At 37.0% G+C, this 27862-nt stretch overlaps 1 protein-coding gene across 3 annotated transcripts in view; it reads left to right on the plus strand.

Moving 5' to 3' along the window:
* The first annotated feature begins 1222 nt into the window (after positions 1–1222).
* Positions 1223–27862, plus strand: part of SRFBP1 (serum response factor binding protein 1) — a 64027-nt gene continuing 37387 nt past the window's right edge. The window contains exons 1-4 of one of the 3 annotated variants that reach the window (XM_024571387.3): positions 1319–1405; positions 2111–2304; positions 14012–14100; positions 15162–15234. In XM_024571387.3, the coding sequence (XP_024427155.2) occupies positions 14021–14100; positions 15162–15234 (153 nt within the window). In that variant the 5' untranslated portion in view covers positions 1319–1405; positions 2111–2304; positions 14012–14020. Of the gene's footprint in view, positions 1501–2110; positions 2305–14011; positions 14101–15161; positions 15235–27862 lie in introns of all 3 variants that reach the window. The other 2 variants (XM_024571386.3, XM_053910614.2) reach the window with 2 other exon arrangements.

Here is a 27862-nt window from a genome sequence, read left to right on the forward strand (position 1 = left end):
ATGAGATCATAAGGGTGGAGCCCTAATCCAATAGGAAGAGGAAGAATACACCAGAGAAGTGTCTCTCCAGCGTGAACAATGGCAAGGACACATGAATATACAGCAAGAAGGCTCACTCTGCAAGTCAGGAAGAGAACACTCACCAGAAACATCCCTGATGGCACCTTGATACTGGTCTTCCAGCCTTTAGAACTGTTAGAAAATTAATTCCTGTTCCTTAAGCCACCCAATCTGTGGTATTTTGTTGACAGCCTGAGTAGAAAGATTCAGTGGGATTTGAGCCCTGGGGCAGGGGTCCTAGGCACCAGTGAGGGTCTATACTAACCCCACCTGTATTTCTGAGTTGAGGGAGTAGCAGATTAAGTACCAAATTAAAAACATATGACAGGTCAATAAACACCATGGAAGAAATTTTTTCCTACTTTTTGAATGAGGGGTTCTGTCTGCACTTTCATTTTGCACTGGGGCCTGCAGATTACAACCAGCTCTGGAGTCCTGAACCAGTGGTTGGCTCCACCTGGGCCAGTCTGGGCAAGACACTTGGCTCCTTGTAAGGCCACATCTGTAAAATATGAGTAATAGTTCTATCTCATTCAATTTCTGTGAGTATTTTGGGCAATAATTCATGCAAAGAATGTGTCCCAGCACTTGATTCCAGTTAACACTCAGTAGTACAGATATTACATATTAATCAATACATTATCTAATTCGGAATCACTGCCTCACGTTTCCTTTGCCTGAAAGCTAACACTTCAAAATACCCATTCCCGGAGAAGGTAGCAAATGTGCACCCTGGTTTTGCTTTAAACGTTTATTATCTAATTAAACTTTATTACAGTGTACAAGAAAATATGTTCATGCCAGGGTTATAATGTTAGGCTCACACAAAAAATTGTTGGAACCTTGGAAATCTTCACTTAGGCTAGATAAAGACTTGGAGCAAAACCTGGTGATTCAAGTTCTGCTTTTACAAAAGCTATCTCCACTGGGACATAAAAACCAAGGTCCTTACGATGCGGGCCCAGCCTACAGTAAATATATTCAATAAAAAAGGAGTCTGCATCCTCAAAAACTCCTACACGTGGCAACAAACAGCTCGCAGAGCGCCCATTGGAACGCCGGACCTTGCCTGGTCTCCATAGGAACGCGTAATTCCGGCCCGTCGCACTCTGCTCCGGAAGTTGTTTTCCTGCAGTTTCATTCTTCCCTTCAGAGTCAGTATCTCTTTTATTTGTGCGTAGGTCAGCTCATAGGATTGATGAGTTTTGGGCTGGAGAGGCCGCCGTGGAGGGGGCGTGGCGACGCAGACGCCCGTACGGGGGACGCAGTTCACGTGCCAGCAGCGGCTGATCCGCTTCCTACATCTGCCATGGCTCAACCAGGGCCTCCGAACCTCAATAACGAGGTGAGCACGGAGATCTGGGAACCTGTGGGGCTGACGTTTAAGGCCGTCGGAAGCGGTGTTTTGCGTCAGTCTGAAGGGCGCGCGGTCTGGCAGGGGTGAGGATAGGGAGTGTGGCGGACGGAGCTTGTCGGTGGGCCCAGGGTGGTTTTGCAGAACTCGGAGCATGGCAGCGGGAACACCCCTTTCACGGTTTCTAGGTGACTGAAGCGAGAGGCTTGCCCCTGGATGTCACGCTTCGGGAATTTGTATCTGTGAGACTTCGGGGAGTTTATAAAATATATCTATATTCTGTGACCTCGTGTGTTAAACGAAACTCGTGATGGTATAGTAGAGCCTGTCTCACAAGATGGTGAGAATTAAATTAACTGGCACATGTGAAATTTTTGCACAGTGCCCAGCAGTTAATAAACTCTCCATAATACCTGCCTTAGGTAGCTTCTGCTACGAAATTTCTACTCTGGAAAGAATTTATATGTTTTATGGGGATATACGCCTCCAGTATCTCATATTTTCTTCCACCTACTGCTCTATTTCTTTGCTTTTATTTACAGCTAAACTTTGAGTTGTTTATACATGTCCTCAATTCTCTCGTTCTCTTAAATCCAGTCTTACTAAACATTCGCCGTCCTCTCCATTATAACGTGCTGATGTCACCGGGCTACCATTTCTGCCACCATTCTGTCTCTACTTTCTGCTTCTATTCAGGGGAGTCATAAGTCATCTGAAGGCTGAAATTAAGCTGGAAAAGCAAGGATCAGATGAGGATCTCACAGCTACAGCGAAGGAAGTTCTTTATCCTCTTTATTCAGTGAATATATGTGTCTACTATAAGCAACTTACTGTTTATATTACACAGTTGTGTAAGACGTACTTTCTTTTTTCAAGCAACCTGTACTTAGGTAAGTAAGGCAAACAGCACTCACCTGTGATGCAGAATAATGCCCAGAAAACTAGTAATGCAGAAAAGTTTCCAAAGAAGGCAAAATGAAGTTAAGGCAGTATCTGTTCAAGGTGTGTGGAGCTGTTATGCAGGAATTTCACTCAGTGATTCATTGGAGGGGAAGAAGGCATCCCAGGCAGGTGGACCAGTATGAGCATGGAAGGGAAGTAGGAAACCACTTGCTTGGTGTAGGGAGAGCCCTCCATGGATGAGGACCTGTGGGATGAAGAAGGAAATGAAAATGAAATGTATTACTTCCTGCTGGGTTAATAAGTCTGGATCGCACTTGGCAGTGGGATACAGGATTTGTTGGAGAGGGAAATTCCAAAGGTGTTTAGCATATATTCAGAAACATATGTCAAGCTTGTGCTAGTTCCAGGAAAGTTTTTTGGCTTTTTTGCATTAGGTTACCTGTGGGGTATAAAAGACCTTAATTGGAGTGGTGTCCCTGGGAGTTCACCGGAAATACTAGTGAGTTCCTATTCAATATTGTCATTACTCTGAAAGTAGTAATGACATATACCACTCCTAATTTAATCACTTTCTTTTACCAGTTAGCTCATTTCCAGCCTGTTCCAAACAGTTAAAATTTGACCTTTAGGAAGTCTTCACTAATTCACCTCAGTTTGGGCTAAGTGTCTGTGTATTCTTTATGCAGCCAGACTGCTTTCTACTCTGAAAATACTTGTTTACCTGTTTTTCTCTTTGTGTGTGTGTGTCTTTCAAATAAAATGTGTGTGCTCTATAAATGTTTGCTGGATGACTAAATGAACTTATCAAATTAGGAAGTTTACATGTCCCATGCTAAAGTAAATCTTTTATTTATAGTATGAAGGTGGGAAAGAAAATGGGATGATGGAAGGAATTGTAATTTTAAATTAATGAGAGAAAAACTGCAAAGGGAAAAAAATATAGATTTGTCTACATAAAATTTGAAAAACATCCCAAAAGGAAAAAAGGAAAGACAAAATCAATTAGGAAAAGAACTAAGGCAAATATGACGGATAAATGCCTAATGTCATTACTGTAAAATAGCTCATGGAAATTTAAGAGAAACCATCTTATAAAAAATTGGTAAAAGAAATTGACTAACAACTTCTGCAAGGAAGAAGTGTGTCTGAAAAAGAGTTCAAATTCAGTGTTATCCTTCAGACCTTTTTTATCATTTTTCCTCACCACCCCTATGCTAGTCGGAGTTCTGTTTCCCTCCAGCACTGCTGTGCTGGTCTCCCAGCTGCTTGAATGTGGTGCTTCTCCCCCTCCGGTGTCATCTCCACAGTGCAGCTGCGGCGCTCGCTTCAGAACAGGCATCTAATCATGTGACTACCTTGCTTAAAACCTATTTGGTGGCTTTCCATTGCTTTTTTTTTAATATATTTATTGATTATGCTATTACAGTTGTCCCATTCCCCCCCCACTCCACTCCATCCTGCCCACCCCCTCCCTCCCACATTCCCCCCTATAGTTCATGTCCATGGGTCATACTTATAAGTTCTTTGGCTTCTACATTTCCTAACTAGTCTTACCCTCCCCTTGTCTATTTTCCACCTATCATCTATGCTACTTATTCTCTGTACCTTTCCCCCCCTCTCCGCCTCCCACTCCCCTATTGACACCCCTCCATGTGATCTCCATCTCTATGGTTCTGTTCCTGTTCTAGTTGTTTGCCTAGTTTGCTCTTGTTTTTGTTTTATGTGTGGCCGTTAATAACTGTGAGTTTGCTGTCATTTTTACTGTTCCTATTTTTTATCTTCTTTTTCTTAGGTAACTCCCTTTAACATTTCATATAATAAGGGCTTGGTGATGATGAACTTCTTTAACTTGACCTTATCTGAGAAGCACTTTATCTTCCCTTCCATTCTAAATGATAGCTTTGCTGGATACAGTAATCTTGGATGTAGGTCCTTGCGTTTAATCTTGGGTAATGGAATTATGATGTGCCTTGGTGTGTTCCTCCTTGGGTCCAGCTTCTTTGGGACTCTCTGAGCTTCCTGGACTTCCCAGAAGTCTATTTCCTTTGCCAGATTAGGGAAGTTCTCCTCCATTATTTGTTCAAATAAGTTTTCAATTTTTTGTTCTTACTCTTCTCCTTCTGGCACCCCTATAATTCGGATGTTGGAATGTTTCAAGATGTCCTGGAGGTTCCTAAGCCTCTCCTCATTTTTCCGAGTTCTTGTTTCTTCATTCTTTTATGATTGGATGTTTCTTTCTTCCTTCTGGTCCACACCATTGATTTGAGTCCCAGTTTCCTTTGCATCACTATTGGTTCCCTGTACATTTTCCTTTGTTTCTATTTGCATAGGCTTCATTTTTTCATCTACTTTTCGAACAGATTCAACCAATTCTGTGAGCATATTGATAACCAGTGCTTTGAACTGTGCATCCGATAGGTTGGCTATCTCTTCCTCGCTTAGTTGTATTTTTTCTGGAGCTTTGAAGTGTTCTGTCATTTGGGCCATTTTTTTTTTTTTTTTGTCTTGGTGCTTTTGTTACTTTAAGGGGCGGAGCCTTAGGTGTTCACCAGGGCGGGGTAACGCTGGTCGCTGAGCTGTGATGCTGTATGAGGGGGAGGGGCCGAGTGGGAGCAATGGCGCCTGCCTCACTCTCCTCCGGATTTCAATCCTTCACTCCGCTACCCACAATCAAACTGGGCCACTCTGGTGCTGGTTCCCGAGTAAGTGGGCCTGTGCACACTCCAGGCCCCTGTGGGTCTCTCCAACGACCTCTCCTGTGAGGCTGGGAGTCTCTCCTGCTGCTGCCCCAACCCCCATGGGCGCTTTCAATCAGAGGTTTGAGGCTTTATTTCCCAGATCTGGAGCCCTGGGTTGCGCAGTCTGCTTCGCTCCCCTCTGTTCGCTGTTTATCTGTGTGCGAATGTGGGGCCCCGGGGTGCTACCCACTGCTCTGCCTGCCCCGCTCTCTGCCACTCTGAGTCCGGCCCTCTCGGTTCATTGTGCGAATGTGTGGCCGCAGGGTCTGCTAGTGCTCGGACTGCCTGCCCTGTTCGTCCCACACTCCGCCAGTCTCAGTCCCGCCACGGCAACGTGAGTCCTCTCCACCCCGTCTCCGCCCCTCCTACCGGTCTGGATGAATGTTTATTTTGTATTTCCTTGGTGTTGGACCCCCTTGCCGTTCGATTCTCTGTCAGTTCTGGTTGTGCGAGGAGGCGTCTACCTACGCCGCCATCTTGGTTCTCTGTCTGTCCATTGCTTTTTGGTAAAGACCTATCTAACAAGGCCAACGTCCCTATCTTCTGTTACACCACTCCCCAGCCCTACACCCCACCTCTGTCTCTGTACTACAGCTACGCTGGCCTTCTCCCGCTGGCCAAGCACAGTGCTCCACAGATCCTTCGTGTGTGCTCTTCCTTTTAGCTGTTTCTCTCATTAGTACATTGCATATTTCTTCTTGTCACTTTCTCAGGGAAAGCATACTTGACTTTCATATACTCCTTTTGTAAACTCTTGTAGGACCATTTACTTCTTTTTAGTGCTTGTCACAGTTGCTTAGTGTGTGTATGAAAATGTGTGAGAGAGAGATTTCTTATTTCCTGTACCTGACTCTAAGTTTTTGTTCACTGTCATGTCCTCAGTACCTGTCTGTTGAATGAGTAGTTTGAGGAATCATCTTAATAATAAATTAGTTCTCCTTAACTGAGACCCAGGAATGTATTTCAGGGATGTTAAAACTGCCTGGAATTATTAACTAGACGTACATAACACCATATGTGTCTTTGTGGGGAAAAGAGGCCTTAGGTGTTCATCAGGTTCCCAAACATCTGTTAATCTCTGGTATTATCTTTGGGATGTTGGTACTCATATCTGTGATTTATTTGATTGGATTACTTGTATTGTAAATTTTTATTATAGTTTTTTAAAAAAAATTCCAGTATATTTAATTATCCAAAATGCCTTTTGTGAAAATAAAAGCCTACCTTCAGAGGCACCTGTTCTGCTGACCTTTAATGTCTTCTAACCTTAATAATTCCATTCTTTTAAAAAACATACAAGTATAAATTTAGGCTTATAGTTTCGGAATACTTCCTGACTCTGGGTCCTTAAAATGTGTTAATTCTTCTGAAGTAGTGTAAAATTTTACCTTTTTAAAAAATAAGTTATCACTTTTTCTTCATCTTACGATTATTTAATGCATCCTTTATCTTCACTAGTACTTTAATTTACTTTGAAGCGAGAATATTTAACTGACTTATCATAGCAGTTTCCCTGACCTCTAGCATAGCACCTTGTCTACAGGTAGTAACAAGTAAATACTTGCTGGACAGATGCAAGTATGGATAACTCAACTTGAGTGTAATATTCAAATGCAGGGGGGACTCTTCCATACGTAGACTTTTGTCCTCCCTTTTCATTAGAACTACAGAAAGGATGCAAAATTGAAAACAAGTTATATTGTTTTTTAGTGAGTAATGAATTTGCAAAACTAGAGCTGACTTTGTTCCAGTCAACTATTTCTTTAGGTAGCAATAATATATAAAATCAGTATTAAGAGATGAAACCATCTGATAGGGTACTTTAATTCCATACAAGGGCCAAGGGCTTCCTATAAAAATGACATTATGTTTTTCTTGATAGCAGATTACCAGCAAGCCCATTAGGAAGGGGGAAAAATTGGGACAACTCTAACAGCATAATCAGTAAAATATTTTTTTTAAGAGAAAGTTGCTTTTAATTTTCTATTAAGATAGTAAATGTAGAAGCAAAATGATTTGCCTCCACATATTATAAAAGATAACATCAAAAACTATATTTGTACCTTTGAAGTTGGAAAGCTCCTATTTCATAATTGAGTGTGTAATTCTTTTCAATAATTTTTACTGAAATAGTAAATCAGGGTCCATCCATAAGAAGATAAACTTTTGTTTTGTTTTGTTTTTTGTTAAACTATTCTGGGAAGTTTTGCTAGGTGGCACCATATTCTCAGTAATGATTAAGTTGCAGATAATTACCAAGCACTGCAGAATTTTTAAATTTTCGTTCATTGGAAATAAAAAAGTATAATTAAACAATAATGGCCAAATAAGTCCTCTGTATAAAACCATAATTAATTTTGTTAGCTATGAAATAGTTCAAATGTATGAAAAACGATCTAACAAATGTCCTTGTAATCTATTTCCTGTATTTGGCAAATGTCAATATTTTGCCATATTAGACTGCTAATTCCACCCACTGTATTTTCAACCTCGGAAGTAATTATTACTCTTTGAGTATGTTATTTTCTCATCCATAGTTTTCATAATTTTAGTAACATATGTACCCATACATATACCCAGTGTTGTGTATTTTTAAACTTTGCATGTCATAGCCTATGCATAATTACTCTAAAAGTCACTTTTTTCACCAAACATTTTTTAGGTTTATCCAATGTAATACATGCAGATCTACTGCATTGGTTTAAAATACTACTTTGTGTATACTTTGTATAATATTTTATCTCCTATGCAACATTTTGTAAGAACAATGCAATGAATAGTCTTGTGCATAACCTTTTGCTGTTGTTGGGGGTGTGTCTTCTACCTAGATTCCTAGAAGTAGGATTTTATTAGATATTGGTGAAGTTTCCTCTGGAAGGAGTATTTGCAAATACCGATTTGCATTCCTACCAGTAATGCATGAGAGTGCCTATTTCCTCACAGCCTCCCCAACAGAATGTGTTGTCATAGGTTTTTGTTTTTGCCAATCTGATAGATGAGTAATGAATTACCAGAAGTCTCAATGTATTATAAGAAACACAGATATACTCAGATTTTTCTTAGCACTGTAAGCTCCCCTACAACAATACTAGCTCTTGGAGTAATTGTTTTCTTCTAACCATGAGTTTTGTTACAGGTTAATTCAAATGAATGGCAAAGTCGGTGCTTTACCAAAAGAAGCTGGCTAATTGACTAGCTAGCAGAGTCAGCTAAGAGTCAATTCACCCACCTCCCAAACCCCATCCAATTGCCAGTTATGAAAATAATCACAGGGATGTAAAGTACAGCATAGGGAACATAGTCAATGATATTGTAATAACTATTTATGTATGATATGAGCTGAGTACTAGACTTATCAGGGTGATACTTCATAAAGTATATAAATCTCTAATTACTATGTTGTACAAGTTGTATGTCAACTGTAATTGGAAAACAAATTAATTTTTAAAAATGGAAATAACCATAATTTAAACACACCTATTTTAAACTTTTAATAAAAATATTTAAATGCAAAAAAATCACTTCAAAGTAGTATTTACTTTGTGGACCAAAGATTGCTCTCAGCTTTGTAGATTGGAAACTTGTTCTCATTATCATCCTAAAAGTATAACTCATTCTCTCAAAAGCAAATTCACATTAACCATAAGCTTATAAGAGACTATATTAAGGAGAAAGCCTGTTTATTAAGAAATACATCTAATGTAGTCAGTGGTGCTCACATTGTAAAACATTTTTTTTTCTGTCTGCTCATCTACATTGGCTGCTTGGAATATAGAACCGCAGGAAAGGTTTCATTGCATGATTCATTGTCGGGCTGTGATACATCTATCCCTATAATTGAGTTATTCTAGTACAATTTGGAATCTCCTTGAGTTGAACACAGCCAGCTTTTGGTCTGTGGTTCCCTTTCTTGTGCTTATGTTCTCTTCCCTATTGCTTATATGGTCTTTTTCCAAGTAGATATATTAACTTTCTACTTATTTTAGGTGAAATTTCTGTACTGTCTATCCAAGGGGAGATTCACGTTACATGACTACTTTGTTTAGATTTTACCAGGTTAACTGAGGGCCTCTGTATGTCTAGGTTCACTTAAGTGTGTGAATGTGTGTGTTTGTGTGTATATTAACTCTTTCTTCTGCTCTTGGAGATTATATTAAATGCATTCTTTTGCTGTTAGGAAGCTCTTAGCTTAGGCTTCTCAGTCTTGGTGATCATGATCTTCCAATTTGTCCTTTAAATTTCTGTCTCCAAACTCCTTCCTTCCACTTTTTGCTCACTTTGTTTCTTCTCTGTCAGCACATTTCGTTTCCATTATTATGCCTCTTTGCTCACATTTCTATCCTTCTTTCCCTGCCAGATACCATACTCTTATTGTATTTCTAACAATGATAGTTCTATTTACTTTTGGTTGGAAAACTCACCAAAGTGTATTTTATGGCTTTCTGATGGTATTGGTTGTTTTAGTCCTATTTATTGACTTTTGGTCATCTGTCAACCATCATCATAATTTGGCAACCTTTTAGTCCTAGTTGAAAGGCTATTGGTAGTTGTTTCAGTTTTGCAAAAATAAATTTAAACACTTGGAGAAAGCTAAGTGCTTGGGGTGAGCAGTTGTGAGAAAAATAAAAGTATAATTCAATTTTTACATAATGAATATACTTATTTTTTAAGTATACTAACCTTAACAAATTTTTCTCCTGCTTGTACGCAAATGCTGAGAAAGTTAATAACCTAGAAAAGCATTTTTTGACATTGGCATGAAAGTAAGTACGTGAAGCATTCCCTTTGCTTTTAGATTCCCTTATGCAGTAATGACAAACATAGTACTTCTTAAATTGGAATTTTAAAATTGGAGTCTAGCTTTCCCATGATTGGAATGTAACCGAGGACCAACTCTGCCCACTGCTTATTAGTTAAGTTTGGTTAACAGTGGTTAGCAAATGGTATATAATCTCATGCACCTGCATGCTACAGCAGTTAGAAACATTTGTTAATATATTTTAAGGCAAAAATTATATTAATTTATTTTTATGAATTAACTTTCAAAAAACGTATCATAAACCTCTCTTAGTTTGCTTATGAAATGTAGTAATCCTTTTTTTTTTCACTTAAACCTAGATCAAATGGCTTTTTATTTATGCAAGTATGATTTTTTTCTAAGTAGATCTAACTTTGAAACAGATTCCAAAGAGATGAACATGCTTAGTAGGAAAGAAACCTGATTATTCTGTTACTGTATTATTCGTTTGGAACAGTACTGAATGCCTTGGCTGATTGGCTCAGGTGGTTGGAACATCGTCCCATAACCCAAAGGTTGCTGGTTTGATTCCAGGTCAGGTCACATGCCTAGGTTGTGGGTTTGATCCCCAGTCACAGATGGAGGCAGCTGATTGATGTTTTTCTCTCTTTCTCCCTTCCCCTCTCTAATGAAAAAATAAAATAAACCTTTAAAAAAAACCACAGTGAGTGAACAAGTGAATATTGCTACTCGTCTGGTCATCTTGTTTAACAAATATTTACTTGACACACTTAACTGTATGTTACCCACTGTGTTAGGCGTTAATATACAATATTGAGTAAAACAAGATACTTAACATTCATTGAATTTACAATTTACTAAGGAAAGACACATTAAATATAATCAGACTAAAAGTAAAGTATTAAACTTAAAATAATGTTCATGATAAGTTCTATACGCTCTCATAAGTACTTATAATTGGGAATTTTGACTCAGGGAGGCCAAATATAAAGACTTTACTGAGAAATGACAGTTGGACCCAAATCAGAAAGATAAGACGTTGACAAGCTAACATGGGGAGAAGGAGCACACCTACCACAGGAAACAGCACATGTAAAGGCTTGGTGGTAGATGCGAGCATGGTAAGGATGAAGGCATGAAAGGACCTATGTAGCCATCCGAAGAGCAATTGGAAACCGTTGAAGAGAGTTAAATAAAAGTGTGACATGACATCTGTGTGTTACAAGTGTATTCTGACTTAGTTATGGATAGCTGGAGAAGGGCGAGAGTGTATGTTAAACAAGTTACCAGTAACACAGCCACAACAGCTAGGAGGTCTAGATAGAAAAAAATATGGTATCATTTGAGAGATAATTAGGAGATAAAATTAACAGGACCTGGTAATAGATTCATTGTGAGGAATTTAGAAATGAGAACTATCTATAATGAGCCTTAAGTTTATAACTGGAAAGATTGTTCCATTCCTTGAAACATGAAATACCAAAATAGGGATCCAGTTGGGGGTGAAGAATATGGGTTCAAGTGTGAAATGGAAGTGACTTTTAAGTATACTCCAAAGGATCTGTCAAGTAGGCATTTGCATGTTTGGCTCTGGAGCTGAAAGATCTTAGCTGAAGGTAGCAGTTTTTGACTCATTTTTGTTTAGGTGGCAAATTGAAACAGTATACACACATACAATCACCGAAGGCTAAAAAGTGTATGATGAAAAGGAGAGGTGGCCTAGGACTGTCCTTTGAACTCTGATACTTGGTGGCTAAGATTAGAGGTAGATGAGCCCTTCAAAGAAGACCAAAATGGAGTGGTTAGAGAAGCAGAAGGAAAACCAGCAGAGTAGTCTTTCATGTGTCGTGGAAACCAAAGAATAAGTGTTTGAAGGAGGAAATGGTCAACAATGTCAAATGCCACTGAGACTTCAAGTAAAGTGAAATCTGAAAAATTTCTCTGGATTCAGGGATGTTTAGAAATCACTGGTGTCTTGGACACCACAAACTGCTAAGTGGAATCATATGGCATGCACAAATGGATGTAGTGACTTTGAACATCTCCAAAAGCTTGGCTCTGGGCACATGAAGACAGGGGGTGCTCCTGGTGGACTTTGTAGTGAGGATGTTTTGTTTGTCTTGTCTTCCATGAAAATGACTCAAGTATAATAAAATCAGTGGGAAACATTCATTCAAGAGATTGGCAATACTGGAGTAGATGGATAATGTATAGTAAGGGTTCTAGGATGGCAGAAAGGATGGGATCCAAAACAGTTAAAAGATTAACCTCAGATACATGTATGTAGGATTGTTTTTTATATTGCAGCTTTATAAATGGAAGAGGGTAGGCGATGCAAGTAAATTGGTATTAATGGTACTAGAAAGATGATGGTTCCCATCTGATGTTTATTTTCTCAATGAAATTAAAAGAGAGATCACGACGAATATTAGATATTTTTAAGAAACCAGATAAAGGTTTAAAATAGTTATTGTAGAGTGAATTGACAAAAAAATATGTAAGATTGCTAGGAAGCATACAGGCTCATTTGAGGTTAGTTAGGAATTTGTAGTAGATAGCATGTATCCAGTATTTTCTGGCTGTTGGGGTGCTGTGATAAAGAGCTAAGAATGTTACTTTCATTGAAAATTAACTAGAGGGATTGCTAACCATTGCACAGTTAAAGGTATTGGCAAATGTTGGTCAGGTACCTAAACTGGGTAAGAGGAGGAAAATTAAAAGCAAAGGACTAACTGTTTGAGGGAAAGTGTAGGGGTCAGTGAATTGCTGATCCCAGTGAAATCAGAGACTGTTGTGGTGGATGGACCTGATAGAAGTTGTAATCTAGTGGAATATTTGAACTGATCGTTTTAGAAATGGAATGGTTGTGTGATGATACGGACTGCAGTGTGACCATATAAGTGGGTGACTGAGATGGAATAGATTAGGTCATTAGAAAAGAGGAAGTCAAGCAGTGAAGATACATTGGGATGGGTTATCACATGGGCATCTGTGTCACCCAGAATTATAGCAAAACTTAGCGTGGAGGGAAATTGTAACTTGATTGTCAGTATCTTCAATGGAATAGAGAGGTGAGTGGTACTCATGAAAGGTAGGAGAAGGTATTACAGCCAAATGCAAGAGCCTTGAAAAAATAGGATGATCTTGTTACCTTTATTTTGGCAAGAAGAATTTGTAGGATTGTATTGCCAGGCACTCTTGCAAGGCCCAGAAAACACTATGAAAATATTGCAAGTCCCCTCTCCTCTAGGAGCTCATAAACCACAGAAAAAATCAGCCACAGTGATTAATGACAGTGAGTGAAATAGATTCTAACTACAAAGTTCCCTTGAGGGAACCCCAAGGATGAAGTTTTCTCTAACTGAAGAAGGCATGGAAGGTTTCACAGGAAAGATTGTATCTAAACTAAATTTTAAGTAGTTCCTAAAGCAGAGGAGGGGAAGAAAGACATTACAGGAGGAATTATACGATATGTGGTTCCTCATATTGATAGACAAAACATGAACTCAAAATGATAGCATCCCATTGTACTAAGTACTGTTATAACATGTAGTTCTTTATCATTTGAATATTGTCATCTCTTGGTCTATCTATCATCTATCATCTATCTATATTTTTGTTCTTGGAATTCAGTAACGTTCTCTAATGGAATGATTTAAAGCATGTATCTGAGCACATACAGTGTGCCCTTGTGGTTTGGCTTTTTTTTTAGATTATGCCTCAAATAATTTATTGCTAAAAATACATGCAAAGGGTACTCTATAAATATGATCACTTCCATGCATTTGTTTTTGTTAGTACACTCAATCAATAAATTAAATTTCCACCATTATGGGTGAAGCTCTGCTTTAAGCCACAAGGATACAAAGATTAATAGGGTCTCTGATACTGGTTTATTATGTTCCAAGCCTAACAAGATATAATAAGTATAATATTAAAATACTGACCACTGGAAATGCTGTAACTTTTTTTAAAGATAACTTGTTTCTCTTAAGTCCTCAGACACATTTTTAAAATGTTGATGTATTCCTTTTTTCCTTTACTGTTTATGGAAGAAGTGTGATTTCCTCAAACAATGAGTATAGTTAAACAAAAATGTGGTTAAAGTGGAAGACAGTCTATAATATTAAGACTAAAATTAAAGTCTGTTTCTTCTTGAATTAATAGCCTTTATAATTCTGGCTTTATTCTTTAAAGGTTGTGAAGATGAGAAAAGAAGTGAAGAGAATCCGAGTTCTGGTTATCCGAAAACTTGTCAGGAGTGTTGGCAGACTGAAGTCAAAAAAGTTAGTCATTTAAAGTAATGGTCCTGTGACTAATAAAATGTCAAAAGTTGTTTTTATTCAATATTTCCAAATTTGAGGGTGGGACCTAGAGGAATAATTAAATATCTTACTCATACAGCACTTTTTAAAAAATATTTAGAGAGGACCTGAATGAGATAGAATGTGCTGTGTCAGCATGTCCTTACATGGTTTGGACCAAATTCATCTCAAATACATGATAAATTCTTCTGCTGTCTTTTCAGAAGTCTCTTTTTGGCTTTTTCAGAATGAAAGACCTTGGGGGTTATGCATGCATTTTATGTTATGAGAACTTATTTTAAGATGTTATAGTTTAGCAAATCTAGTAATACCTTAAATCAGTTATAAAGATTTTATATAATTTTAGTTCTTGAATTGCTAATTACTTTGAAATCTTCAGTACCTTGGGGAAGAGTTTATCAAAGCATTGTGTTCCACCTAATATTTTGAAGAAATAATATTTTGTATTTTCAGTGACACTGGTATTAGAGGAAAAAGTATGTTTATAGTTCTTACACTTTAAGTATGAATACTTACAAAGTTTTCAAATGTGTTTTGTTCCTGATTAATTTCCTGTGCTTTGTTTCATAAGTGTTTCAGAAAATGACCTTCCTCTCTGATATAGATATCTATAATCTTTATGTCTTCTGATTTCAGAGAACAAATTTTTTTTATTTAATATTATATCCAACGTTTAATTGTAGCTTTTGGAATTTATGTTAAATACAATGTGCTATTAAATGATTAATTAAAAAGCATTATTTATTTAGCCTTCCCATTAAGGAAGTAGAAGGCAAACTGTCTATCAGTGGTAATAATCATTAATATAATGCCAGGACAACACTTAATTTTGCCAAAAACTTGGGTTTATTGATAGAATTAGGATATGAGTTGGAAGGGGAGAAGGGCAATGCAGAATGACATTGCTTGTTATTTAGAGATTTATTATGCCTTTTTAAAGGAAATAAAAAGATTTTTCATTACGTTAATGAGTTTATAATAAGTGCTTTATCTGACTACATACTGTAATGTATTTTTTGTAGGGGTACTGAAGATGCACTGTTAAAAAACCAAAGAAGAGCACAGCGATTACTTGAAGAAATTCATGCCATGAAGGTAGGATTTGTGTGGGTATATATATACCTGTGTTTCTGTTCCTCATCTCAGCCTGCCTTTTCTCTGTGTGTTTGTTACTTTCTGACTATCATTGCAATTTAACCAAGACTTATTTTATGAGTCTGTTTGCTGAAGAATGTAGCACATTTAGAAAATCGTAATATGTTTAAGCTTGCATTTTTTCTTTTTTTTAACTGAATTTGTTAAAGCGCTAGACTAATTTGAGTCAAAACTATGCCAAACTAAACTCATCTATGTTTAATAATGCCTCATGCCTAAGGTTTTTATTTTACTGTAACTTTAGGCATGCAGTCTAAGTTCAAGAGTTAGTGTTCATGCTGTTTGGTAATGCGGATAGGGATATTGGTGGCTGACATCATGCTTTGCCTATTGCCAGCTCAATAAATTTTTGTATGGTGGTGTCAGCATTTTTTTCAGCTCTGTAGTAACTCGAAATAAAATTAGTGTTGGACCAAAATGATCCATATTTTTGTTTCTTTCAGCCAGACGCATCACTAGTGTAATTTTTAGGTCTTCTCACTGCTCTTACTTTGTGGAAACTTTCATTTACCAAATGACATACTATTAAATGTCTGGGAGACTGTTTTATGGCAGAACTTAAAAACAACATTTGGTACTAGCAATTATCTTAATTGCAGGGTCATTTTGCATGTATGTTTGACTATTATATTTTGGTATAGCTTCCAAGTTTTCAGATAGATAAAAGAATGATTGAATTCTCTAAAAATATTTTAATTGAGTTAGATGATCAAAGCCTCTCACCGTTTTTTTCCTTTCGAAGGGGTGGTAAAATATTTTATAGGTCCAGGTTATTTATCACAGTTAATCTGAGTAGAAACGGATGTAGGACATGGTTTTTCTTTGGTGTGAGGTGTTTCTATGTACCGTATTTTCGGACTCTAAGACATACCTAGGTTTTAGGGGAGGAAAATAGGAGGGGAAGAAAAAAACCCACTCGACTGTCGCCGCCCTCCCCCCAGCCAGGTAAGCTACATTTGGAGTATAAGATGCACCCCCATTTCCTCCCAAATTTGGGGGGGAAGTGCATCTTATAGTCCAAAAAATATGGTATTTACTTTTGTTTGGCGTTATTTTTATTCACAGGACTGCAAAATTTACGAAATCCATTTGATGTATCTTTTCTAAAGTTTTAATCCCCTTTTTTCCCCATTCAGTCAAAAATATTCTATATTTGCCTCCTAATTGTCATTATGTCACTTTGGATTACACATTACACATCATTAAGGCTTTTTCATATACTTTTTTTTCCTCATGAAATTCCTATGAGAAACAATCTTTAGAGATTTTTGTTTTGAGGATAATTCTAAGATAGGAAGTTATTATATATCTCTTTGTGCCTTTCACTTTCTCTTAACCAAGGTCCTTACTAAATTATTACATTCCTTACCTAAATTTTTCCCTGTAATTTCTTCTGAATTTGTTTTTGTAGTCCTAAATTATTCAGAGACTTTGAGCAACTGTATAATTGCTAATTTTATTTTTCCACAGCAAGGATACATTATATATAATACACATACGTGCACTGTATGAAGACTATGAAAACAAAAGATATTCATTAATCTTTAGAATACTTCCCTTTTGTAACTCTCAATAATGGATTTTACTTAAAGTTAATGAGAGAAAAGGTGTCCTGTTCGATCTATGTGTGAAACTTGTTTCCTTTTATTCTTAAACCTCACCAGCCAATAACAGATCAGACTCAGTGATGAATGAAGTTCATAGGTTTACAACATTACTTTGTCACATCCATAGTTTTTTTTTGTTTGTGTGTGATTATATAAGACCACAGTGGAATCGTTGCCTCATAGAAAGCTAAAATGCATAGCCTATATAATCCTGAAATTCATAAATTAATATATACATATGCATATATATATATATATATATTCCTTGAATTCATGGCAGTGGTTAAGGTAGTCTGAACTGGATGCTGTGAATTCAGCTTTTTTTATAATGATGTTTAAAAGTTGGATTAAATTTAACTATAAATTTAAATTTAAAATGTTTTATAATTTAAAAACCAGGAAAAAAGGGAAGACTAAGTGTGCTTTTCTTACATGTCAAATTTTATTCCTCATTTGTGATTCTTTTATGAAATTGGTCTACTTTTATAAAATAAGCAAATACACAGATTACACAGATCACTTTTTTAAAGTGAAAGGTCATTTGTAATTTCTTAAAGAACTGTTTATCATGTGCGTGGGAGTATCAAAGAAATAGTCACAGAACAGAAAACTCACAGTCTCAATTAAATTTGAAGAAAAACCTCTACTTATTCATTTTACCAGATGAATTTTTTCCTTTGGTCATATACCGCTACATTTTTGTAGTCTTGTTCATGACATACTGTCCTATACTTGCTTTCTATGATGGTAGGGTATTTTGTTGCAAGATGACTTCCTCAAGGGGAAAGCCTGAGATATATTTAGAAATGGGAGTTTGTTTTTTCTGGCCAAGAAAAATGGCGGGATGGGGGCTGATCTTTATGATACTATAAAATCATGGGTTCTAATTTTATAGACTATAATGTATGAATACCAACTCTGCTGCCTTTTCTAATAGTATTCCTGTTTTTAAATCTGATACTAGTATAAATTCTGGCTTCTGAAACAGTTCCTTGTTTTTGGAAATTAAAACAGCCAATCAATTTTTACAGGTCACTAAATTATTTAGCTAGAGAAGCAGGTAGTAAAATTAAGGCAAACAGTGAAATTAATATAAATATACAAGAAATCCCTCCCTCAGTAATAAAGGTAACAAATACATCTAGCTTTTACTGAGTATTTATTATGAGTCAGGTACTATATTTGTTAGTATTTTTGTATGAGGGCTTAAAAAGAAATTTGCCATAAGGTAAAAGATGCCTTATTTATTCAGTGTTTTATATTCGTTACCTGTTGAGGTAGATATCATTATTATTTCTGTCTTACAGAATAGGAAACCATGGCTTAAAGAAGTTAAGCAACTTGCCCATGGTCAAATAGTTGTTAGGCTTCATAACTGGTTATAAAGCTAATGGCCTTGGCCATTTTACTGTACTGCTTCAGTAAAATCAGAACTTCTGAAATATATCTATATTCTACTCTCCTAGAGATTGGATGAGGTAATACAATAAACATGATATGTGTCCTCTATGAAAAAAAGTCCCAAAGGAGGTATGAACATGTTTTCAGATTCTTTAATTCCTCACAGCTAAATACATATACCCACTTAACTGCCTGCTTTTTGTTAACTTGCTTCTCTCTGAGGCCATTACTTTTCCCTCTACTGAGTGTTCCTATACAATGAGAACTTGAATATTATTCTGTGAGACCTTGGTCTGCCCTCTACTCTTTATTTTAAATTTCTCCTTTTGTTTTCATTCTTTTCTGGTTTTACATTCTCAAGTCTTTATAATTACAAGCATCCTTCAGACTTCCATCAGCTGATCGGATCTACTTGTCTCATGTTCCTTCATGGACTCTTTCCAAGTGGATGTTGATGGATCGCAAATAGGAAAAGTGGTATAGATTATGATCTGTGGAAGTATTGCATAAAATCAAGTAAACTATTACATCATCAAAATAACATAACTATATCATATCTTTTGAATTTCATCACCACAACTCTGTAAAATGGGCACAATCTTATTTCAGTGGACTTTTTAAAAAAAATTTATTTATTTTTAGAGAGAAGGGAAGGAGGGAAAAAGAGAGGGAGAGAAACATCAGTGTGTGGTTGCCTCTCATGCACCCCCTACTGAGGACTTGGCCTGCAACCCAGGCATGTGGCCTGACTGGGAATCAGACTGGTGACCCTTTGGTTTGCAGGCCAGTGCTCAATCCACTGAGCCACACCAGCCAGGGCTCAATGGACTTGTTTAGAAGGGTTCTAGGCTGCACACCCCTTGGATTATAGGCTTGTCATATACAAAGGGGAACCCCAAAAAACCCAGAATTATCTTCTGGAGGGCTGGCCCCTCGTTGTATAGGCTTCCCCCGCTAGGTGAGTGTTCCAGGAATCCATCTCTATCAGAGTACCAGCTGGCATTGTGGTGAGAGGCTGCATTTGGCTTAAGTGAATTTTTTTTGAAGATTCTTTCAGTGCGTTTGCCCATTTCAGGATGGGTGATTTACAAGCACACCTGCCCACACCATGCTGAGTGTTCAGCAGTTTTTGACCAAAAACAGCATGACCCTGTGCCCCACCCTCCCATATCACCTGATCTTGCTCTGAGCACTTTTTTTTGTTTGTTTCCCTGGATGAAAAAAGTCCTAAAAAATGATTGGCTAATATGAAAGAGGTAAAACAAAAAATGACAGAAGCACTGAAAAACATGAAAATCGAGTTCAAAAACTGTTCAGAGTGGTGGAAAAAACATCTCAATAGGTGTATTGCATCAGATGGAGAGTACTTTGTAGGTGAAAGAAGTTTAAACATGTAAGAATAAATACACAAATTTTTATAAATAAATTCTGGGTGTTTTGGGGGCCCCTCCCTCGTATATCATATATTACAGTTTTGTAATATTTCTGGTTTCATATACTTCTAAAAAATTATTGGCGATTTTCTTTGTAATTTTACATACTATGATTTTGTTAGTTTATTTTTCATATGAGTATTTAAAAAGAAGTCTGCCATATTGGTAAAGCATGCCTCATTCATCCTGTAAGTGTACTGTATCAATTGCGTCAAATTAATATTTGATTCACTTATTCTACGAAAGTCATAGTGTTAGTAGTATTGTTAATCAAGATTATAATTACTTTTGAGTTTCATCTTTCATTTGTAAGATAACACAAAGAATTATATTATCAGCCCTGGCTGGTGTAGCTCAGTGGATTGATTGCCAGTCTGCAAACCACAGGGTTGCTGGTTCGATTCCCAGTCAGGGCAAATGCCTGAGTTGCAGGCCAGGTCCACAATAGGGGTGTGTGAGAGGCAACCACACATTGATGTTTCTCTCCCTCTTTTTCTCCCTCCCTTTCCCTCTCTAAAAATAAAAAAATAAATCTTTAAAGACAAAGAATTATATTATCAAATTAGTCTCACATATTATAGATATTACCTAGAATCCACTTTTTGATATTTTCAAGGATACATGCAAATCAGAAGGCACAGGTGAAGCAAGGAGAAATCTGGGAACTGTTGTGGTTCCACGGGTCCTTCCTTTCCACGTCAGACATGCACTTTCTGGCCCAGAGTAGATGAGATCTCTAAATAAGGAAGCATAGTTATTACCTCGTAGCAGAGAGCATTTAGAATTTGAAACTTTTCCATTCTGTACCCCAAGGTCCTGTAGCTTACATAATACTCTCCCGTGTGCCATGCCTTAGAAATCCTTGGATTCTGAGTTTGTTTACTGTAAGCTTTCTTAACAAGGGGATGTCCTGCCAAGAGCATTCTTCAGATAAGGACTTTCCTTCTAACAGAAATATTAGTCTGTTTACCAGGAGGACCAGTTATCAGCATATTAACAGGTAGATTAAACTCCACCACCCACTTGTCCTTGAGTTTTCTCCTGGTAAAGGAAGTGATTGCATCCCAGGACAGCTGTTTTAATTTTTCCTTCTCTGATGTATAATAGCCTTCCTTTGGCTTTTTTGCCCTCTTTTTGTTTGTGTATCCCTCCAATGGTTTGGAAGATACTTTACACTTAGAGAGAAATTATAGTGCTACAATATTGTGACAATGCATTGTAATACATCTAGTTTGTCCCTTTACTAGTGATGATGCTGGATTCCAGTCACTTGGTTTAGATGTTGTCTGCCAGATTTCTCCATTTTAAAGGCATTTTTCTGTTTTCAGTAATGAAATAATGTGTGACATGATAATTTTGAGACTGAATATACTGTAGTCTTTCACCCAGTGACTGATGCTCTATGGCTTAATCAGTTCATTGTTTCTGCTTTTCTGCCAGGATTGTTTTTATTTCTCTAATAAGATATTAATTAATTGAGAGGTTTGTTTGTTTGTTTTCCATTATTAAAGATAGTGCTAATAGCCATTTTTGCTTGTGGAGAGGAAAAATGTTTCTATTTCTTGGTTCTTCATATGCTGGGTAATTTTGTATTGTACTTTGGACATTATTCTGGGTTTGGTTAGTTTTCTTCAGTGAACAGTTACTTGAGCAGTTAATTTTTGTGTCTGGCTTTAACTTCAAACTAGATAGAGAACAGACTGACAGTTGTCAGAGGAGAGGGGGTTTCAGGGCTCTGTGAAAAAGGTGAAAGGACTAAGCAAAAAAAGGAAAAACTCATTGACACAATCAACAGTATGGTGGTTATCAGAAGGAAAGCGGGTGGGGGGAGGTAGAAGAGGGTAAAGGGGGCATACATAAATGGTGATGGAAGGATACTTGACCTGGTGTGGTGAACACACAATATATAATATACAGATGACATATTATAGAATGGTACACCTGACACCTATATTATTTTATTAACCATTGTCACCCCAATAAATTAAATTAAAAAGAAAAACATATTTTTGGACTCCAGCCCTCAGTTCATATCTTTTGCCTTTAATGAGCTGCTCGGAATCTGTTTCTTAACACAAGTGGTTCAGGTTTAGGGGTTCCTTGTATGGTTCTTTCTCCTGCTCTCAGTGGATAAGGTCATTGGCTTCACTCTTCAACAGGTTCTGTTACCACTGCTCCTGAACTCTGCAGACTGCAGTTAGCCTTAGGCTACACATGCTCTGAAGAGTTGGTGACTTATTTTATAGCTTTGCATCTTTTTGGTAAGCTTAGACTCCCAGTCAGAGTCTGTCTTCTTCCATGTTTCTCTCCTTTATCTTCAAGTGGGTTTTTTTTATAGTGTCTAGGTTTTATGGTTTGGTTGGTTTGGTGGAATAGAGTGAGGAGGAACCTAATATCTATTAGTGTTTTAGTCTGTCATACCCAGAGATAGAGGTAGCCAATGTTACAAGTAACTGTAAGTATCTAAGAAAGATGCTGAGCACCTCAAGGCACCGGAAACTTAGGGCTTAGAGACTTGGGATAGGTAAAGAAGGAAAGATTGCTAGTGAAGGTGAAAAAGAACCAAGAGTGTATGGTACCTAGGAAACCAAGTGAAAAGACTTTCAAGAAAGGAGTGGTGAACTAGGTGTTTTTGTTGATGTTGTTGCTCTTGTTTTAAAATTAGCAATATTATTTTTGAACTGTAAACTCATTAGGTCATAATTACTGATAAATTTTTCAAGTCATAGTTCCTCTGTGGTTTAGCCTACTTGACGGACTGTGCTGTTAAAACCAAAAATGTTTCTGTTTTCATTCATATGATCCAAAGTATGCCTTCTCTGCTTTTCCCCCTTCCCCATCCTGTTTCTTATCTGTAAAAAGATGTTTAAATCTCTAAAGTCTGAAATTGTTTTCATAGTCATATTTTCTTCCTTAGGTCTGAAACCTGGAATCCACATACAGTGGTCCAAGTGTGGAAGAGGCATGATGTTTATCTTTCTTATTTATGTTCCCTACTCCTTGAACATTGTGGTCTTTTATGGCTACAGTTTCTGCAATAATGAATACTATAACATATGAATTATTTTATAAATGCAGTTTATTTAGATTATTTTGTTCTAATGCATTACAAAAACCAAGTAATAAATAATTTTTTGAAACCTTTAGGTAGCCTTAAAGATCCCTAATAACAAACTTTCAACCTAGGATAGTACTTTTACTAAGAGGGAACTAGATAACAGACTTCTCTAGAAGAGTTTAGGCAGTTCAGGTACCAATGAGAATGGTTCTGTCTGCAGGACCATTTGACTCTTTTTTTGTACTTGTCCCATCACGTTTTTTCTCTATTTGTTTGCTTTACTCTTACTGTAGTTACTGGTAGTACCTCTCCTGGTAGACACTTTATTAAATAGATAACTTATAAGTAATTTTATAGACTGAACAATGTAAAAATTTTTTTTATTGATTTTATACAGAGGAAAAGAAGGAGGGAGAGAGGGAAAGAGAGAAAGAAACGTCGATTTGTCATTGCAGTTATTTACGATTTCATTCGTTGATTCTTTTATGTGCCCTGACTAGGGATCAAACATGCAGCCGTGGTATACCAGGACAATGTTCTGACCAACTAAGCTACCTTGGTCAGGGCCAAACAATGTAAAATTTAATGGCTACTATACTAAATGAGATCAGAAAAATACCTGTTGGAGAGGATGTTGCTACATGTCCAGGCAGTCTTACTCACTGTTGGTAGGCATAACAATTGGTATACCTTTTTCACACAGACATTGGGCAATATGTTAAAATTGAGTATTTCTACTTTTAAGAATATATTCTATAAAAAAGTACTTAAAGCATAAAGACAGATGAGAATATTTAGAGAAACCATACTGAAAAATTACACACTGCGCTTAATGTTATCCTTTAAAAAATTTTTTTTAGAAATCACTAAATTATAGATCATAAAATTAAATGTAGAGAAAATGAAATAAGACAGGGGACTATGTGTCTACGTTAGAGTTATTTTTTTTTAAGATTTTTTTTTATTTTTAGAGAGGGGAAGGGAGAGAGAAAAGAGGGAGAAAAATATCAATGTGTGGTTGCCCCTCACATGCCCCCTACTGGGGATCTGGCCCAAAACCCAGGCACCTGCCTTGACTGGGAGTCAAACTGGCAACCCTCGGCTTCTCAGGCTGGCACTCAATCCACTGAGCCATGCCAGCCAGGGCTAGAGTTATTTTTATTTTATATATTTATTTAATATTTTTACATACAGATACATATGTATTCATGTAGAGAATTTAAAGAATTTTAAAGCAACATGGATTAGAAAATTTCCTTCCTAACATAATACCATTGTACAGCAAAAATGTTATAGAAAGAAGAAATTCTACGTGCATAATGGGTGAGGTGTGCATGTATATGTGTGCATGATTGTGAGTAGTGCATTTTTATATCGTAAGAGTATTGAAAATCTTAGTGTCTGTTGCTCTTTAATGTTTTACAGTAATTTTCTTTTATCCTCCACTGAGGACATGCTTATTGATTTTTAGACAAAGAGTAAGGGAGGGAGAAAGAGAGCAAGAGAAACAGTGATGTGAGAGGGAAACATGAATTGGTTGCCTCTCACATACACTCCTACTAGGGAACCATCCCCCAACCCAGGCATGTTCTCTCACTTGGAATTGAACCTGTGACACTTTGGTCCATGTAACAACGTTCCAACCAACCAAGCTACACCAGCCAGGGCTACACTAATTTTTAATAATAATACTAATCTTTTTAACGTGTATTCTGGAAGATTAGAATGTAGCTGAATGTGAAAATGAGAGAAAACTTTGTAGAGCAGTTAGTCCCAAACTTGTGCTTTCTGAGAGTAGTGAATGGTACTGTTAATCCACAAAGTTAGCAAGAAAATAGCTGCTAATAGTTTAAAAAATGAATAAAGCTATTTTTGTACTTGACAGTTTAAAATTTTCAGCTGTGTGACTATAGTGGTGAACTGAGTTAATCCTTTGTAACAGTCTGTAGAGCAGTGGAGGTGAAAGAGGATATAAGGGGGATAAATTGTAATGGAAAAATGTACAGTGAAAAAAATTGGAATGAGTATGAATTGAAAACTGGGTTTGAGTCTTAGAATTCAGGTATAATTAAGGTTATGAACTTTGACCTCTATAGGTTGTATTTTCTTCATAAAGTCAAGATGATTCAATAGATTATCTTTTAAAAAGTCATTTGCTCCCAGGTCCTATTATTTAATCTTAATTATTTGGAGTTTACTACCTTTGCTGTCTTGCTCCTTCAGTCATGATCAAAAATACAGAATAGTACTTTTGTTTTGGAATTTATTTTTATAAAGCAGCAGTTGACATGTTTTTACATATCATTATAATAATACTTATACCACTTAAGTACTAATTTACTAAATCAGCAATTTTTATTTATTTATGCCCTTGATAGGGTAAGGAACTTTCTAGGTGTTTATCTTTTAAACATTTAACCTTTTATAATGATGATGATTTTCTTTAGATATGGTTATCTTCTTTGCCTTAATAAAGAGACAGATACATTTTGGTATTTAAAAAGTGACATACAGTGAAACTTTCTAAAAAATTTTGCAGGTCTGTGTTTCTTCACAAAGTCACCCCAGACTGATAGTTTGTTCTCATTGGTCCCAGAGGAAAAGTTCTTTCTTCTTTTCCTAGTCAGGTCCAGCTCCATTTAGGGTTTCGACGTGCACACAAAACTTAATATGCTCTGTCCCTTTCTTTTTCTTTCTTGATTACTTAGGCCTTATTTCACTTACAGCTTCAGGCTCTGCCCCATCTGGATGCTTGTCAGCTAATCAACTTACTTAGTTTACACCTTAACACCCATCGTCAGTCATCCTTTACCTGCTTCCTATTTCTTCCTTTCCCCTTCTGACTATATAAGCATCTGTGCCTTTGCTCACACAGCCACTGTTACCTCCACATCCTCACTGCCATTCCTGCAGCAACCCAGCCAATTTAGGTATCTTCCTGTTTATCAGTTTCCTTGAATAGGATTGACACTGACTCTTATGTGCTGGTGTTCCCCCTAAATTCTTTGTCTTCTCCCATTCTCTAACATGGCTACTTGTATTCCAGACACATTAGAATCTCTCTGATAAAAAAAAAATCTTGGCTGTAAGATCTGCACTCTTATATTCAGCTCCATTTAGGGTTTCGAGGTGCACACAAAACTTAATGTTTTGCATTATTCACTGAGCTAAATTAAAAAGTATGGGTTAAGATTGTGGGGTTTCTTATGAAGCCTAGGGTAAGCATTGAATTTTAACCTCAGCAGGGATGGGAATCAGAATGGAGAAATCTCTCAGAAACTCAGCTAGTTCCCTCTTTGTTTTTCTTTCCTGCCCCTTTTCCCTCCATTTGGTGCTTCATCTCTTCCTCATCATCTCCCTACCCTGACCAATCTGCTCTCGTTCACTCCCCTTCTCCCTGGCTCTCCAAATACCTTTCATTCCTTACACATGTCTAGGGACCATACAGTGGCAACACCAGCTCCAGAAGCTTTGTAACTTCTGCTCATGGGAAGACCCCACACTCACTCAAGGTCTGGGCCGTCTCGGGTCAGACGTCCACCACTGATCTAAGTCTAGTCAGCTGCGGCATTAGGGTGAGAGGGAACAGGCTGATGAGTTGTAAGGTTAAGAAGAGAAGGTGGGTGAGCAGATGTTACAAACAATGTCAGTATCTGAATGTAGATTCTAACATTTTGTACCTTACCATCCACACTCTAATCAGATGTTGTTCTTTTCTGTTCCTGACTTTGGTTTTAACACCGTGATTCATCTAGTTCCCTAAGCCAGAAGTAGGAATCATTTTGAATTCCCTTCTCTGGCTACTTCAGCTACTTTCTATTCCCATGCCTTGTCCTTCACCAAGATCTATTATTTTTATCTTCTAAATATGTAACCACTTCTTAGTTCAGGTTCTTATTATTTCTCACTCTGGTCTCACCACCCTTCGAATCACTTTCTGCATTGTAACCGGTTGGTTACCTTTCTAAAATGCAGACTTAATCAGGATTCGGTCCTCTAAGACACACAAGACCTTTTGTAGTCTGTACTCTAGCTACCTTTCTTCTTCAACTGTGACATCTACCTATCCCATGCTTTTCTACCAGCTGTAATGAAGTTCAAACATATCAATATGTATTTCATGCCTACTTGCCTTTGATCAGGCTTTTTATGTGTAGTACATCTCTCCCCTCTGAATAAAGACTTACACATTACTTCAAACCTTTGGTTCAATTCTTACGTTACTCACTCTAGGAAACTTTTCTCTTACACCACCAGTTTGACCCCAAAAGAATTATCCACCATGTCTTCTAAACAGCCCCTTTACCTTCGTATATATCTACTCATATTGTATGAATCAGCTTTCATGGCATTCCTACTACTTACAGAGACTTTCTTAAGAAAATAGGTTGTTTTACTCAATTCTTTGAGTAAACACCTAGTAACATGTCAGGTATATAGTGACTCATGCTGCCTGGCTAGCTAACTGAGTGCCATTTAAGTCAAAATTTTTTTCTTTTATTGGCATATGTAGAATATTAAGGTTGCTCTGAGCCTCAGTAGATAAGTAGACTTACTGAACTATTACTAATAGGAGCCTATAACCAGAGTTATTTTTGTTTTTTGTTGTTTTTAATGTTAAGTGTCAAAAATAGACTCATTTTACCATCACCTTTGCCAGTTCTCTAAGGTGACTTAACTTCTAATTCAGTTTTTAAAAAGGGACCTTTACTGCCTTTTAAGGCAGAGCAAGATGCCCTGATTTACTATCCTTTTGTAGTCAGCTTGTGACATTTGCAATGATAAACAGTAAGTCAATACTGGTATTTTTAAAAGACCATTATAGTATATACTGCTGCTCTCACACACATGCAACAATATTTAGAACAGATCATCATATTGGAATTCTTTGCTTCCTGGCATGTGGATTCTACAGCTTTAAGCCAGTATTTTGAATAAGTCCTGTAACCTTTAGCAGTTACATTTTTAATATGTAGGGGTCATGTTTTTTACTGTAGCTGTGTTTATATAAAGATGTTGTATCAAGTCTGTGGTGGCCTTAAAATGTTTTTATCTTTTAAATAAGACTA

The sequence above is a fragment of the Desmodus rotundus genome, chromosome 1 (genome assembly GCF_022682495.2).
Source record: "Desmodus rotundus isolate HL8 chromosome 1, HLdesRot8A.1, whole genome shotgun sequence".
Lineage (NCBI taxonomy): Eukaryota > Metazoa > Chordata > Mammalia > Chiroptera > Phyllostomidae > Desmodus > Desmodus rotundus.